This window comes from Convolutriloba macropyga, chromosome 3, assembly GCF_964194025.1.
Source record: "Convolutriloba macropyga chromosome 3, txConMacr16.3, whole genome shotgun sequence".
Taxonomy (NCBI): domain Eukaryota; kingdom Metazoa; phylum Xenacoelomorpha; order Acoela; family Convolutidae; genus Convolutriloba; species Convolutriloba macropyga.
This window is the reverse complement of record NC_134470.1, coordinates 28570820-28585292: the sequence shown is the minus strand read 5'-3', so window position 1 is coordinate 28585292 and position 14473 is coordinate 28570820. Positions and strand designations below refer to the sequence as shown.

Here is a 14473-nt window from a genome sequence, read left to right as displayed (position 1 = left end):
AACCCTCTTAGAGCTATAAAAACGCAAAACCCAATAATTTTTCAAAATTTATCCTTGGATGATTGATTTTTTTAAACATTACATTGCTGACACTGACTTTTTATATTTCATTGACTTTTTTAATTAAAATACATGTATTCAAAGTTAAGAATTTGTATCAGATACCAAAGAGCACTTTTTATTGTTTTTTTTTCGCCAACTATGAAATCTTATAATTGTTCAAAAAGTTTCATTCACCATTTACTGGAGAAAAATGCAAAAAATACTGTTTTTGAAACTTTGCTCAACTTTGTTCAATATTTTTACGAATTTAGTAACCAGTGTTTAATTAGATACATGAAAACTGTTATACTTGCTGTTAAAAAGCGGTCATCTTTGCTTCTGATGTAAAAATTTCAAATTTGTTGGCTCTTTTGCGCAAAATTATGAATTGCTCCCTCTATGAGACCAGCTGTGTTTTTCAAACCATTTTTTGCCATCTTTTTTGATAAGATTTATTTTAAAACGAATTACTCCACAAAAATTATTAATTCTCAGAATTTGTATTTAAGAATATTATTTTAGGAGGTAAACATAGTTTGGAAAAAGATATAGTTCGTGGCCCATAACAATATTCGTGGACCATTCTATACTGATAGAGTTAAAACCATCTTGTTTTTTCTGTTTTTAAGAAAAATTATTTGTTTTTGCAAAATATTTTACAAGTATCCTGGGAATTAGACAACCATTACTTTCTTTTTCCAATCTTGTTACTTGAAATATATTTTTGGTACAAAATGTGACTTTAATGTTCCAGGCACACGAATTGTTTTAGTCATATTTTTTGCTCTCAAGTTGTTTTTATTTAAAAAAATTGGAATAGATGTTTGATCAAGTTCTCAATATGATGAAATTTACACTGACGTTTAATAAATTAGCAATTAGCGGCGTCATTTGCTACTTGTGCCACCCTGAAGAAGAATTATTTTTCTGTTAACTTTTTGTACACCTGTTGGAGTACCGAGAATAGCTTTCCAAAAATTATGATTTATTAGCAATAATTTGGAGTGTTAGTTTTGTGGTGAGAATTTCAACTTTTTGGAAAAATGTTTCATTACAGACATAATAAAACGAGTAATATCAAGATTTCAAAGAAGAAATCAATTCTCTCAGCGTTTATTAATGCTTTGTTTTGCGTAGAGTCATAGGAGGTCTCAACTAGATGTTTCATAATCATAAAGTCTGAATTGAAGTTAGTTGTTAACGCGAAAATTGCACTCATTTCAAAAAGCGATCCCTTGTTTTTTCTTGCGAGTCTTTATAGATTTGAGATAAATTGAAATTTAGAGACATATAGTTAGTAACAAATATAGTGCAACTACTAGCTCATTATGTTGATTCTTTTTAACACAATTATACTGAGAGTAAAGTTTGGATCCTTTGCGGGTTGCGACCCCGTCAGCTCTTACTTGATTACAATCTTTTGCTCTCCACTGAGCTAACTGGTCCACACTGCGAGAGTCTTACAATGCTCGCTTATACTGAGCTTTTATTTCAAGCTCCATCCTATGTTCACAACTTAATTACTAGAGTGTGTACTCTAACAAGAAAGTTCAAAACTTGATAATTGTTTTTTATGCGGCCTTATGAATCAGAGTTGATATATTACCTTTTTCAACTAGTAGAGCCTTATCATGAGTTGGGAATTGAGCAAGGATTGCAACTTCAATATAGCGTTCCAGCTATTTAATAATCATTTTCAAATCAGATATTCGAATTTTTATATATTCAAGGGCTGTAAATTGATCGATGTTTTTAGATAATTTTGCTTGTCACCAAAACAATGAGCTTCGTCTAGGTTGCAAGTTGTTGTAGAAATCAATTGCATCTACATGTACGTTTAGAAAAGCAATAACTTATTCTAGGAATTTCTTGTGGCTTTTATTTTCTCGTTTTGTGGAAATGTGTTGGTGCTGTAAAAACAAGTGTAGTGTCATATATTGCCAAAACAGATAAATTTTGATTCCTTCCGATGAGTCTTCTGATGTTTTTAAAACGCTTATTTTTTTTACTCTAAATCTCATATCTCATTTTTTTAAGAGCAGCAAATGACTTTAATCCTTTCTTTTGAGGATTTGCTTTATGGGCTCTGTTGATTGACACTAAATCACAATTTATACGGTCTTTAGGTAACTTTCATTGTGTTGAGGAGTTTTTCAACGTTTTTTGGGGAATGCTTGCATCCATTTTCCTTGTTTTTTTTTAACCTGCGTGTTAGACTTTTCTCTCAGCTCAAGGTACCGTGGCTTTTCTTTTAAGCATTTGTACTTCTTTGGCTTGTTACAAAGTAGTTGTTAGTGGTGTTACTAGGTGTTCAATCTCACTCAATTATCCACACAAAATGACCCAATTTTGCCAGAACTGGCTAAAAATTAGAAATTATCTCAAAATGAGTCTATAATTAACTTGGACAGAAGTAATGCATACTTGACACTGTGTGGATTTCTGATATTAGTTGGAGAATCATTGGGCATATTGGAAGCGGACCATGTTGACAAGATATATTTTTTCTTGATGAGGGAAATATTGAAAAATGTTGAAATGTGTCCTTTTTAGTGGGAAGAACTCAAACTTGTTTTTTTTTAATTATTTTAGTTTTTAAATTGTTTTTAGTATGCATGCTCCTCTCAGCCCGCAGGTGATCAGAACCCAATTTTTTAGCTCAAATTTCAAAAATGTAGCGAAAAAAACGTAATTGCTAAAAACTTCGTTTGAGAGCAATTCAAAACAATTGCCCAGAACAGGAAGTTTTACATCATACAATTTTTGCAAGAAGGAAGCGTGCATTGGTGATTCGAGTTGAACTCGTGATAATAACAATGATCGTTTATGAACCAAGATTTTCGAATTGTAAAAAATACATAGAAATGGTCATTGGAAGTCATATGATCTAAACAATTTGTTTATTAAAAGCAATTGTACGAAATATGTAAACAAGTCACATATAGTAACTTCGGTTAATCTAGCTTTACTTTGTTAAAAAAGAATCAGTATCTTACCCTAAGTTGGGTGTCAAATGAGAACTTAGGAGAATAGTAACTAATTTTAGTTCGTTCGACCTCTTACGTTTAATTTAAGCTTTTGAGTTTTGTTCGGGGCTGCTATTTGTCATTCCCGGTTAGATATTAGTTATCTATGAAACAATAAAAAGAGCATTTGTCAGCGACAATTTTGAGTGATTGAGGAAAGTACCATTGAACCTCAACACTAATATTAATTTTTTAAAACTTGGAAAACTCAAGAAAAGGTGACTCAATTGCCATATTGGATATAAATGAGTATAACAGGGCTTAACTTTTAATAGACCTCCGGAAACAATTTGCTCCAATTTTGGTCTCCATGCTAAAATATAATGGTCTGCTTTGGTAATTTGTGTTTTATGTCTACTTGGAGAGACGTTCTCGTGATTGCTTACATTTCGCGCCTAGTTTTTAGCTAATTTTTGATTGCTGCTAGTCCCATACGTTGAAGCGGGTAGCTGGATACAAAATTTGAGTTCTGCAGGCCTTACCAATTGTCTTGCATTTGTCGGAAAATTATTTTTCGAGTTATAAGCAGCAAAAATTTTATCAGGTATTTTGTTTTCGACGCAAGAGTTTATAAGTGAAGCAACTTGTTTATTTTTAGACAATATTTAAATCTATCATGCGTCATTTTTTGAAGTCGGGCTCTTGAACTCTATCATGTTCGATTTATTGAATCCATTAATTCGGGTTTGCACTTTTTATCTTTTTGCAGTTTTGTTGGTACTGCTGCTTGATATGTGCCACTTTGTTCAATAAATCACAATAGCTTATTCATACCTGACAGGTTCTGATCACAATTGATGGTTTGAGTTGCGTAATCTTGATAGTGAACAAAGCTAGCAAAAGTAGAGAGAGCGAGTTAATCGATAGGTATGGTGTAAAATATTGAAAAAACAACAATGTAAAAGTGGTATGTATGGATGGATGTATGTGGTGGCTGAACAAGACTTGAATGGTGAAAAGGCAAGCAGAGAAAGTATATTTGACAGTGAAGCGACAGGTCTAAAGTGGGAAAGGGAGGGATTTAGGGAAGAGCGACAATTTCTACAGTAAACAAGACAACACAAACAGTAATCAAAACAAAACAATACAGTACAAACACAATAGTGAGCACAACAACCACCTGGAGTGAAAAAATTTGGAACAATCTTAGATTTGATTTTGAACATTTTCTGTTATTGTGATTTTTAGCCTCAATAGTGTCGCCACTTTGCTCTTTTGTCCAACTTCATTTTTTTGCTTAGGTGATAACCACTTTTGGCAATTAATGTGAATGAATTAATTCGACTTATCGAAATTGGTTTAATCGACCTTTTCGAATGCCAACCATATAACTCTTTTAGACTTCCGTTGTTTGAAACAAGATTTAGTAGCATCATTCAATTATTATTTTGATTTTTTAGATTAGCTTCTATCACTATAATTTTTGCTAGCTTAATTTTTTTTTAGCTTTGTTTCTGCGAGCGAACGACAGCAGAACTCGAGCAATCCATTGCAACTAAATCTTAGTTCACCCACCGCGGAAGCTCAATCATAATTTGGCTTAAAAGACTTGGACATTTTTTCACTTGTTTCATAGTTTGTTTTCACGCGTTCATTTTTCAAGTTGACTGATAATTTCGGCTTTTTTTTGTTTCCTTTTTGTTTTCTGTTTGTTTTGATGAGTTCTACTTCTTTTCACCCCGATTCAGTCAGCCCCTCTTAATTTAACATCATATCTTTTCAACCCTATATTATTTGCCCCACAAACTTTTCACCCCAAAAACCTTTCCACAAACCCTACGAAGCGCTCATTTTGAGTATTGTTCCCTAAACTCATTGCCCAAACCCGAATTTGTCCTAATTTTTGATGTTAATTGTGCCAATTTTATAATGAACTAGAATCGGGGTGAATGATGGGGGGGGGGCAAAACTAATAGGGGCGGAACAGCGGGACGCAGTTTTGATGTAAAAGGAATCCTTTAATTAAATGATATTTCTCATTTATTTAAAGTGGTGGGTGTGATTAATCTATCGGAGGTATTAAACGGAGTGGGAAATTTAATTGCAGCTTTAGATTAAATTGATGAGTTAATATCTGGATTAGCACTCTATTTGATTTCCGGTGATTTGGCCAGGATTATTTGGAACTCATCCTTTTCATCGCGGAGATTAGTATTAATATTGGTCTGATTGATAAGAGCAAAAATTAATACAATGTACCATAAACTCAATTTCCCTATTGCCAATTCGTGAGTTGGTTTCCTTTTCCCCCACAATTTTGTCCACAATTGCTTCAATTTTGTTCAGTATAGCCTTATTGGTTTTTCATATTTTTAATAGTAATTTTAAATTGAATTGAAATGTGCCGCTGTTAACTTAAACTTGGTCTAAACTTTTCAATTAAGTGTAGGTTTAAATTATTTTATTTTTCTTATTGTAAATCTGGCGAAGTCACCCCTCTCTCATTTCTCAATGATTTGATCACAATATTTCTGAAGTTTTCAAACGACGTGGGAGGAATTCTGCAACTAACCAACTCCTCCCCCGCCCATTCCCTCACGACGATCTTAAAAAAATGAAATTAGCCCCCACCCCGGCGCAATCCCATCGCCAACCACATACTCACATGCATGCTTACTTTCAAGGCAAATCTAACAAGTTTTGTAAGTTTATGTGCTGAAACTTCAAACAGGTAAGTCTATATTATTCTTTAATTCTAAGAAAACTGAGAAAACTTGGTGTTAAAAGCTTTGAAAGAGTCATAAAGTTAAACTTTGGTTTTTTGGTCTTGAGGTGCGCATAAGTGAAGCCTTGAAAGCTTTTTGCAAACAAATGCCTAAAGCTAGAAAACCAAAGATACTCAGTGACTCACGAATCAGATATATTCAGTTTTAAATTAATTTTGATCACCATTTTTATTACCAGGTATGATTTGGTAGATAACGTTAGCCAAAGCATGACAGCTTACCTGAGTTGAACTTTTCTAATACTAATTCTTGTGCATATAATTATTCCGGTCGATAAACTTCCTTAATTAAAAGTGTTGATTAATAATTTTAATGCTTAACTTGTTTGTATTTTTTTCTCAATTATTAATTGTCGAAGCATCATCTATGACCGAGAATTCTATTGAGTTCTATTGTCAATTGATAGAGTTATAGTTTTAACGAGTTTCCTTTTTTCAAAGCTATGGGCACGTAAACAACTGACCGTGTCGCTTAATTAGTCTTCAATTTTGACAGCCAATATTTACTGCCCTAGAATATTTCATACAACTTAACTGTAGCCCCATAGAATAAACTTATGATAAAAATCCCTATTCAGACTGATAATATAGAATAAAGTTCTAATCTCTCAATCTATCCATTGGAATTCCAGTCCAGCATATAATTAACTTCAAACTAACTTATAAACAGTTGTTCTGAACCGGTGTTTCAGTTTTGCTGATGACTCGGAACCGGAATCCGTTGAACGCTTTGATCCCCACCTTGTTCAGGTAACTGATTATTGCTCCCATTGACCGCATCCTCCTTATCAATTTGAATCGAGACCGAGTGTGCCTGTATCGACGCAATTTCAGCCGCTATGATCTGCAAAATTACATCAAAAGTTCCCGGTCGTTTCGGAACCCATATCAAGTGTACTCGTTTTGTTTCGCCCGATTGTAACGGATTTTTCGCATAAAAGGACTGTTTCTTCAATTTTGGAGCCAAAAATGCAAAACGCCAATTTGTCAAAGGTATCGGAAGCTCATTGGTGAACGAAAACTCAAGGTCAATTGGCCGACCAATCACATACGGCGGCTGTGACAATATTTTAAGCACAGGTTTTGAAGTCTCGAATTTGATTGGATAACACGGCGAAGCAACAGCAGTATGACTTTCACAGAAAATTCTGAACTCCAAATAGTCGCCGTTAAGAGCGTATTTTCCATACTGGTTAAATTTGAGTTCCCCTCCGAAAAACTGACTATCGGTTATGTCCTCCACAAGCACCTCAGCAGTTACAATTCCAGCGTAGGTTTTTGCAAAACACGAAACATTCCATTTTGATCCAGCCTCGACTTCGAACTCAAACGGAATATTATCGCCAATTTTAACAACTTTTGGAACTTCGGGAACAACAAATATGTCGTCTTTCAGAGGCTCTTCTTTTGTTTCTTTGTAAATATTCGGCATAGTTCCATGTGATACTGCTTCCACAACTTGACCTTTTTCTTCAGGTGATCCTTCATCTGGTTTGTATTTATTCGCGACACTTTCCACCCCCTTTCCACCCAACTGCTTTGTGTGCACATCAGTCCCGATGTCTGGATCATTCACAACCTACATCAATGAAACGTTGGTTATTGCAGAGCAGTGTAAATGTTACTAACCAAACCTGTAAATAGTGCTCCCCTCATTTCTAGGTTTTAGTGGGAAAAGTTTCATCAAGTTTATGAAAAAAATGAACATACTCACCCCTTTACATGTCTTAGCGGGTTTTATAGCAGGAATTTAGTAACAAAAACTTTTTTCACAGTTTAAGAAAAGGTAAAAAGAACATTTGCCAAAAAAGGAGACGTAACTCAATGGTGAACCCAAGAAATTATTTTGTAATAATTGCATTGTCCGCATAGATGGAAATGTAATGCAATTGCGTAAACAAGAGTGTATTGTCTAATAAATACATACACCATTATCATAGAAGAATAAAACAATGAAAGAAATTTAGCTCAATGGTGTAAACAAGAGTGCAATTTTTAATCAACCTGCTCCCATTTACATCCTTTGCAAAGAGTACAAGTAAAGTGTAGTTACGAGTGTCATTTAGGTGATTTTTTAATCAGTATACTAATGCACGTTTTCCCAGTATACAAGAGTAGAATCAGCATTACACCTTAATCACTCTATCTGGAGTTCTGTTAAGGTTATGAACTAGGACCGGGTGGAAATGGAGCAGTTTTATGGAAGAAAACGGCAGAACAATGACATAGCAAATAGACGTGGAGCAAAATATACACATTTACAATAATAATAATAATAATTGAATTCGTCTTGAAAAATTAAAATTACAAAAGTTAACATCGATAGGTATATACATAGTCAAGACTGGACTAGCCGGAAAGCCTGCTAAAGGCTTGTTGAATGCAGCCCAAGAGCATTTGATTCAATTTTAATTATCACAAAATTTAAGCATTATTATTAAAGTTACCATGAAAATTGAACAAAATATGAAACATCATGAGGATGAAGATAAACAGAGAAACTAAAAATAAAACGAGAAAAAAACAGACTAAGGTTAAATAAATTCTATTTCAACGATGCAGTCCCGGACAGCCTCAAGCCTGCGAGAGACACCTCCCAGCGCAATGAGGATGAGTAGTCTAAGTACAGTTCTTGAATGATAAGAATGACTTTCGAGTGCTCATTAAAGGCCCTACAACAGTAGTTAGTTCCACACCTTGAGCACTGAAAGGCATCTCACACAAGCAAGAAGCTGTCCAAGACTGCAAAATCACAACAATATGATAGAGGCAATTTGATACCACGTGGATTAGTTCTTATTTAAAGATAATATTTGCCAGCTCTAGGTTCCCTATTATGAAATTATCACGGAAGTCGTGTAAATATGCGTTTTTTGAATTTTCACTTTTAAAGCTTGTCTGGATTTCTATGTTTGCTTTTTTCAACAGATTCGCAAGACAAATTGTTCTAAATTCTACAGAGAGTTGTTTCGCTTTACATTTGTCTATTGGCAGAGAGTTGATCCCGCTTGATTTTGCCCTAGTTACATAGCGCTTACCACATTGTGAGATTTCTTTTTTATTAACCACTCGTTTGAACAACTCGTATATGTGTAATTCAAACACCGATGCAATTTTTAATTTCTCCAGTTTATCAGAAATGCTGTCGCAATACTTTTTACGAAAAGCTATTCTAAACAACCGTTTTTGACTTTTGTGAATTACATAGAGATTGCTTTTTTTCACGCAACCATATATAAGAATCCCATATTGCAAGACCGGTTGTACATACGTTTTATAATAATTTATAAGCTGATTAATTGTCATTACGTCGCGCAACTTATAAACAATTGCGCAGAATTTATTCATCTTTTTCAGTATATACCCAATGTGTTGTCTGAAAGCAAGTTTGTTATCCAACCATATTCCTAAATATTTGCGAGAATCCACACTTATTAAAAATTCATCAGAAAATTTTAGTGAAATGTCGTCCTTAGCAATGCAAAATCTGAGCAATTTAGATTTCGTAGCCTTTACGGTTACTTTGTTGTATTTCATCCAATGATCAACTCTTTCGATATCTTCCTGAAACTCCTCGTTGCTTGCAAGTGGATTTTTTACTATTGCTGTATCATCAGCAAAGAGTGTTATTGAAGAATTAAAAACAGCATGCGGCAGATCATTGATATATATCAAAAACAGTAGTGGACCCAAAACTGAGCCCTGGGGAACCCCACAGTTGACCCGGCGTTTTGTACCTACAGTGTTTTTAATATGTATATATTGATACCTCTCTGACAAGTTATTTTTGAGCAGGCGAAAGTTACAACCTCGAATTCCGTAGTTCTCAAGTTTTCCTAGTAAAATAGAGTGATCAACGCTATCAAATGCTTTCTGCAGATCAAGTAAAAGCATCAGTGGATCTTTTTTCAGATTTTTCATATTTCTGATCTCTTCAACTAACCTAAGAGCGGCATCTACAGTGTTCAATTTAGACCTAAATCCAAACTGATTAGCATTGAGCAACTCAAAATGTTCAAAATAATTAATAATTCTGTTATAGATAACACTTTTGCTAATGATAGGAGTAATGAAACTGGTCTGTAATTTCCATACTCATTGACATTACCATCTTTGTGGAGGGGATTTACTTTTGCAACTTTAAATTCGTCCGGGAAAATTCCAGTTTTAACACAGTTATTGAACACATTAGTTAGTGGTTCAATTATAAGGGGACAACAAAGTTTTAGCATTTTGGAGGATATACCATCGTGACCATAGCTGTTTTTACTTTGCATGTTTATAATTACGTTTTCCACCTCATTATATTTAATTTCACTAAAAAACAAAGATTGTGGTTGCCTTTCTATGTGTAATTTTTCTAATTTTTCAATTTTGGCATTCAGTTCTGTGCCAATGTGTGCAAAAAACTTATTCATATCATTTGCGACATTTGAGTCAAAATTATCCGGCAAAATCAGTTTTCTTTTTGGTCCAATTATATTACTGATGGTAGTATGATATTGTTTTGGGTCTGCATTTTCCAATTTAGTTCTCCAGTAAGCTCGATATGCTTTACGAGATAGCGCATTACATTTATTCCTTGAAATCTTAAACTGCTCAAAGTTGTCTATTGTCGGATTTTTAATATATAATTGGTAGAGCTCATTCCTTTTCCTTGTTGCACGCAGTACTTGATTTGTTACCCAGTTCTTACGCGCCCTTTTGATTTTTGTAAGTGGACAAAATCTGTCGAAACAATAGGTAATTACCTCATTAAGCTTTACGATTGCCGTATTGGGATCGATATCACTAAACGCGATTTTCCTTAGCTTTTGGCTCATTAGAAACTCCAGTCTTAACCTAATATCAAGGTTATCAAAAATCTTTAGATTTCTTGTGAAGAAACTGCGTTCATTTTCTTTTAATAATTTTGGAAGCATCAGAACACATTCACACAAATAATGATCGGCTGGTCCGAAACTATAGTTCATGGCTCTCTTACTTAGAACATTAACCCATATATGGTCTATACAGCTTGCAGAAGTTGATGTTTCTCGGCTTTGACTTCGTTGCGATAGTAAATTCATACCGAAGGATGTAAATATGTCGGATAACCCCCTACACTCCTTGTTGTCTCTTAAGAGATCAATATTAAAATCTCCTGCAATTATTTGTTTTCTCAAAAAATTAAGTTCCTCTAGAAATTTCTCCAAGATATTAAAAAAAAACCATCAATGGACTCGGAGGGTGACCGATACAAAACTGTGAAAGTAATTTATTGACCATTTTCAGTAGCAATATCAATGCTTAAAATCTCTGCGTCCGAGTTTTCTTTAAAACTTCTTACTTTGAGCTTAGCAGATACATGAACTCCTACACCTCCTCCTCTTGATCCGCGGCACCGTCAGAAAAACTTATAGCCATCAAAAGAAAAAATGTTTTCATTTTCAGACTTGTTTAGCCAAGTCTCCGTAATGGCGATTATATCTGGTTTATTAGTGAGTTGCTCAATGCATGCTTCTAGATTAATAAAGTTTTTCCTTAGAGAACGTACATTAGTTGTAACACAAATGACAGCCTCAGAAGAACTATTGTGTTGCTTAGACGAAATGGTGGAAAAGGTAGGTTAAGATGAAGTGAAGCATTACGAATCAATAACTTCTTCGACAATTAAGCCGTTTTCAGAATCAATATCATTAATTTGATCAGTAGTAGTGTCGGTTACAATGGTTTCAATATACTGATTGAGTAGATCTTTGTTATTTTTCAGCTTCTTCGGATTTCCGACAATTTTTCCATCACTAGGGCTGCTCATTCCTCGTTTGTTTGCTTTTTCTTTTCCATTAACTTGTTTTTGTCCTCCTTCAGTAAAATTGAATAAAGCTGTTCTAGGTGCTGATTGCAATGTTTTTTCGTTCTTAGAATAAAATAAAAGGGAGCCTTGCGCGAGTAATGAATCCTCTTCCTCCATGTCAACAATGTTGTGTGGTTTCGGCTTACTTCCATGCTTTTTAATAAAAACTTGAGGTGCGCAGTTGTAGGTCGATGTTTTTAAGCCCAATCCTTTTAGATAATCCATTAAATCGGCATCTGTTTTTGTTAATCGTTCGTTGAGGACGATCGGTTTTGCATTTGTCGGGTTAAGCTGATTTCTCAGGAAATGTTTTCTTCCCCATATTCTGTCTTTCACATCAAAGTAAACGAACTTGACAATGAATGCTGGTGGTTGGCTAGGGTTGTGGATCGGCCCCAGTGGATGGCATGCTACAATGCTGTCCTGCTCTACTTTGAGGTTCAGGTAGTTGGCAAAAAACGTTAAAACGTCCTCCCAATAATCTGTCCCATGCACAAGGGGTAGGTTGTTGATAATAATAGTCTTTTGATGAGTATCTTTCAATATCGTTCACCTTTTTCTCCAGGAATTGTACCCTTGATACTAGCTTGTTGATAGATGCTTGCTTCTTCTCGAGCTCCCCAATAAGCTTTTCCATAAAATTCATTAATGTTATTTTTTAATTAATGTAATTCATTATTTATCCTTTTATAGTTCATTAAAGAAATTTTTTTAAAAAGATTTTTTTTTCGTGAACATTGCGGTTTAATAGCTCGAAAAAAGCCGCCATATATCATATCTCCATGATCTCAATTGGAAATGAAAAAAGAAAGGAAAAAAAACGATAAATTGACAGTCACTGCTGTTCTAATTCTAAGTTTATGATTCGATGTAAATGTTTTATAACACAAGAAGATTATTAGAGCCCTTATAAATTTTAGTTGTTCGATTTGGATTTGGAAGTGTTACAGAGATAAGGTTTAAGGCAAGGGTTGAGATGTCCTATTGGCTTTTGTTAAGTGTATGCTTAAATTTTGAACTCTAATTGAATGCAGAAGTCAATTTTTTTAGTGAGTTAAGGCAAAATTCAACTGCATAACGTTGGAGTTCACTGAAAAATGAAGTCAGATGGTTTCAAGTATCGATGGAAACGACTTATTAATTGAAAACTACGGCAAGATCAACAATAGCCTCGCTATTGTTTCTCGGCTATTACTAAAAAAGAGGGTCTTTATATATAATTTCCACTATCAGATTAACAAGCAGAGTCAGTCACTTGGTTAAGGAGCAGAAGAATTCAGTGAAATTTAAGTGAAGTTTTGAGACAAACAACTTTCACAGAGAACTTACGTATAAATCGTATTTAAAAAATTAGGAACATTCAAATTAAATATATACGAACGTTTCATTTTTCACTTCAATCGAGATTTATTCTGTGTTGATTTGAATTTATATCGTTTTTGCGCTCGCTTTTTTCTAAGCTGTAATTGGTGAAAACAATCTACCGTTTTGGAGTTTCAATTCATAGTATCTACTATCGAAATCATATCGACCACGTATAAGCATCACAACGTGCAAGCATCATAACGTTCTAAGCAACGTATAGGTATTAACGATCAATGCATCAAGTGAAACTTAGACGGAAAGGTTTTTTGATGCTCTTTTACCGGTTTTTAGTCTGATGTTATTGACGTCAATTTGGTTCGTATTCAATCAACACTTGTTTAGAAAGCCTGAAAGTATTAAGCCGAAAACCAGCTTAATCGATATATATATATATATATATATATATATATATATATATATATATAGTGGTTATGTTTACTTAAAATTAGGTTAAATGAACTTTTTCGCAATTTTCTATGTATATTAGAACGTACTGAAATCTTATTTTAAAGATTAGAAATACTCGATTTTGATTGGCTAAAATTCGTTTTTTTATTTACTTCGTAACATTCTCCGGCCCGGAAGATGTTGGGAAAACTGGTACAAGTTTTACAAGCGGACGGACGAGTCAGCGTACGTAAAATGGCAGATCGCGCGACGCTATCGGAACCGTAACGGAGTTGCACAATCCGAGCGGTTGGGTAGTAACCCCTAGGGGTTGTTTCCTCAACTATCCAAACCAAGTCACTGGTATTAAGGTGTTGCTCGGCAGGCGTCTGCCACTTAGAGCGTCGGTTCAGCATCGGTACGTACTCTCTGCTCCAACGGGACCAGATCGCATTAGCGTGCGACTGCGCACGGGCGTAACGTTTACGATGGTCAAACTCATTATTGCCGACAACAGACGGAATACCGGTAGAGTATTCTCCTAAGAGAAAGTGGTTAAGCGTTATAGCGTTCAAATCGCATGGATCAGCGCTTACGGTTGTTAGGAGACGCGATTTGAGAGCATTCTCCACGAGACAAAAGGTAGTATGCAGTACCTCACCCATGAGGCGACGCGTGCCAAGAATAGTATGCAACACGCGCTTGAAGCTGCGTACCAACCTCTCCCAGATACCACCTTGATGTGGTGCGCTGGGTGGATTGAACTTCCACTTTTTACCTTTGTGAGTGAGCTCGGCTGCAATGTTAACAACGTTCCACTTTTCAGTACTTTCTCGGAGTTCTTTCTCCGCTCCCATAAAGTTCGTGCTATTGTCGGACCAAATCATGGCAGGTGTACCCCTATGTGACACAAACCGCTCAACTCCCATAACACAAGAACTGGTGTCCATGGATGTAACTATCTCGACATGGACAGGGCGAGTAGTGAGACAGGTGAAGAGGAAGCCCCACCTTTTCTCAGTAGTACGCCGGACAGTAACATAGAATGGCCCAAAGTAGTCAACGCCAGTGTTCAAGAAGGGAGGAGACTGG

At 35.1% G+C, this 14473-nt stretch overlaps 1 protein-coding gene across 3 annotated transcripts in view; it reads right to left on the bottom strand.

Moving 5' to 3' along the window:
• Positions 1-6347: 6347 nt before the first annotated feature.
• The window catches only part of LOC142336130 (uncharacterized), a 33386-nt gene continuing 25260 nt past the window's right edge, over positions 6348-14473 (bottom strand). For all 3 annotated transcript variants that reach the window (XM_075384701.1, XM_075384702.1, XM_075384703.1), the window contains one exon: positions 6348-7372. In XM_075384701.1, the coding sequence (XP_075240816.1) occupies positions 6482-7372 (891 nt within the window). In that variant the 3' untranslated portion in view covers positions 6348-6481. The remainder of the gene's footprint in view (positions 7373-14473) is intronic.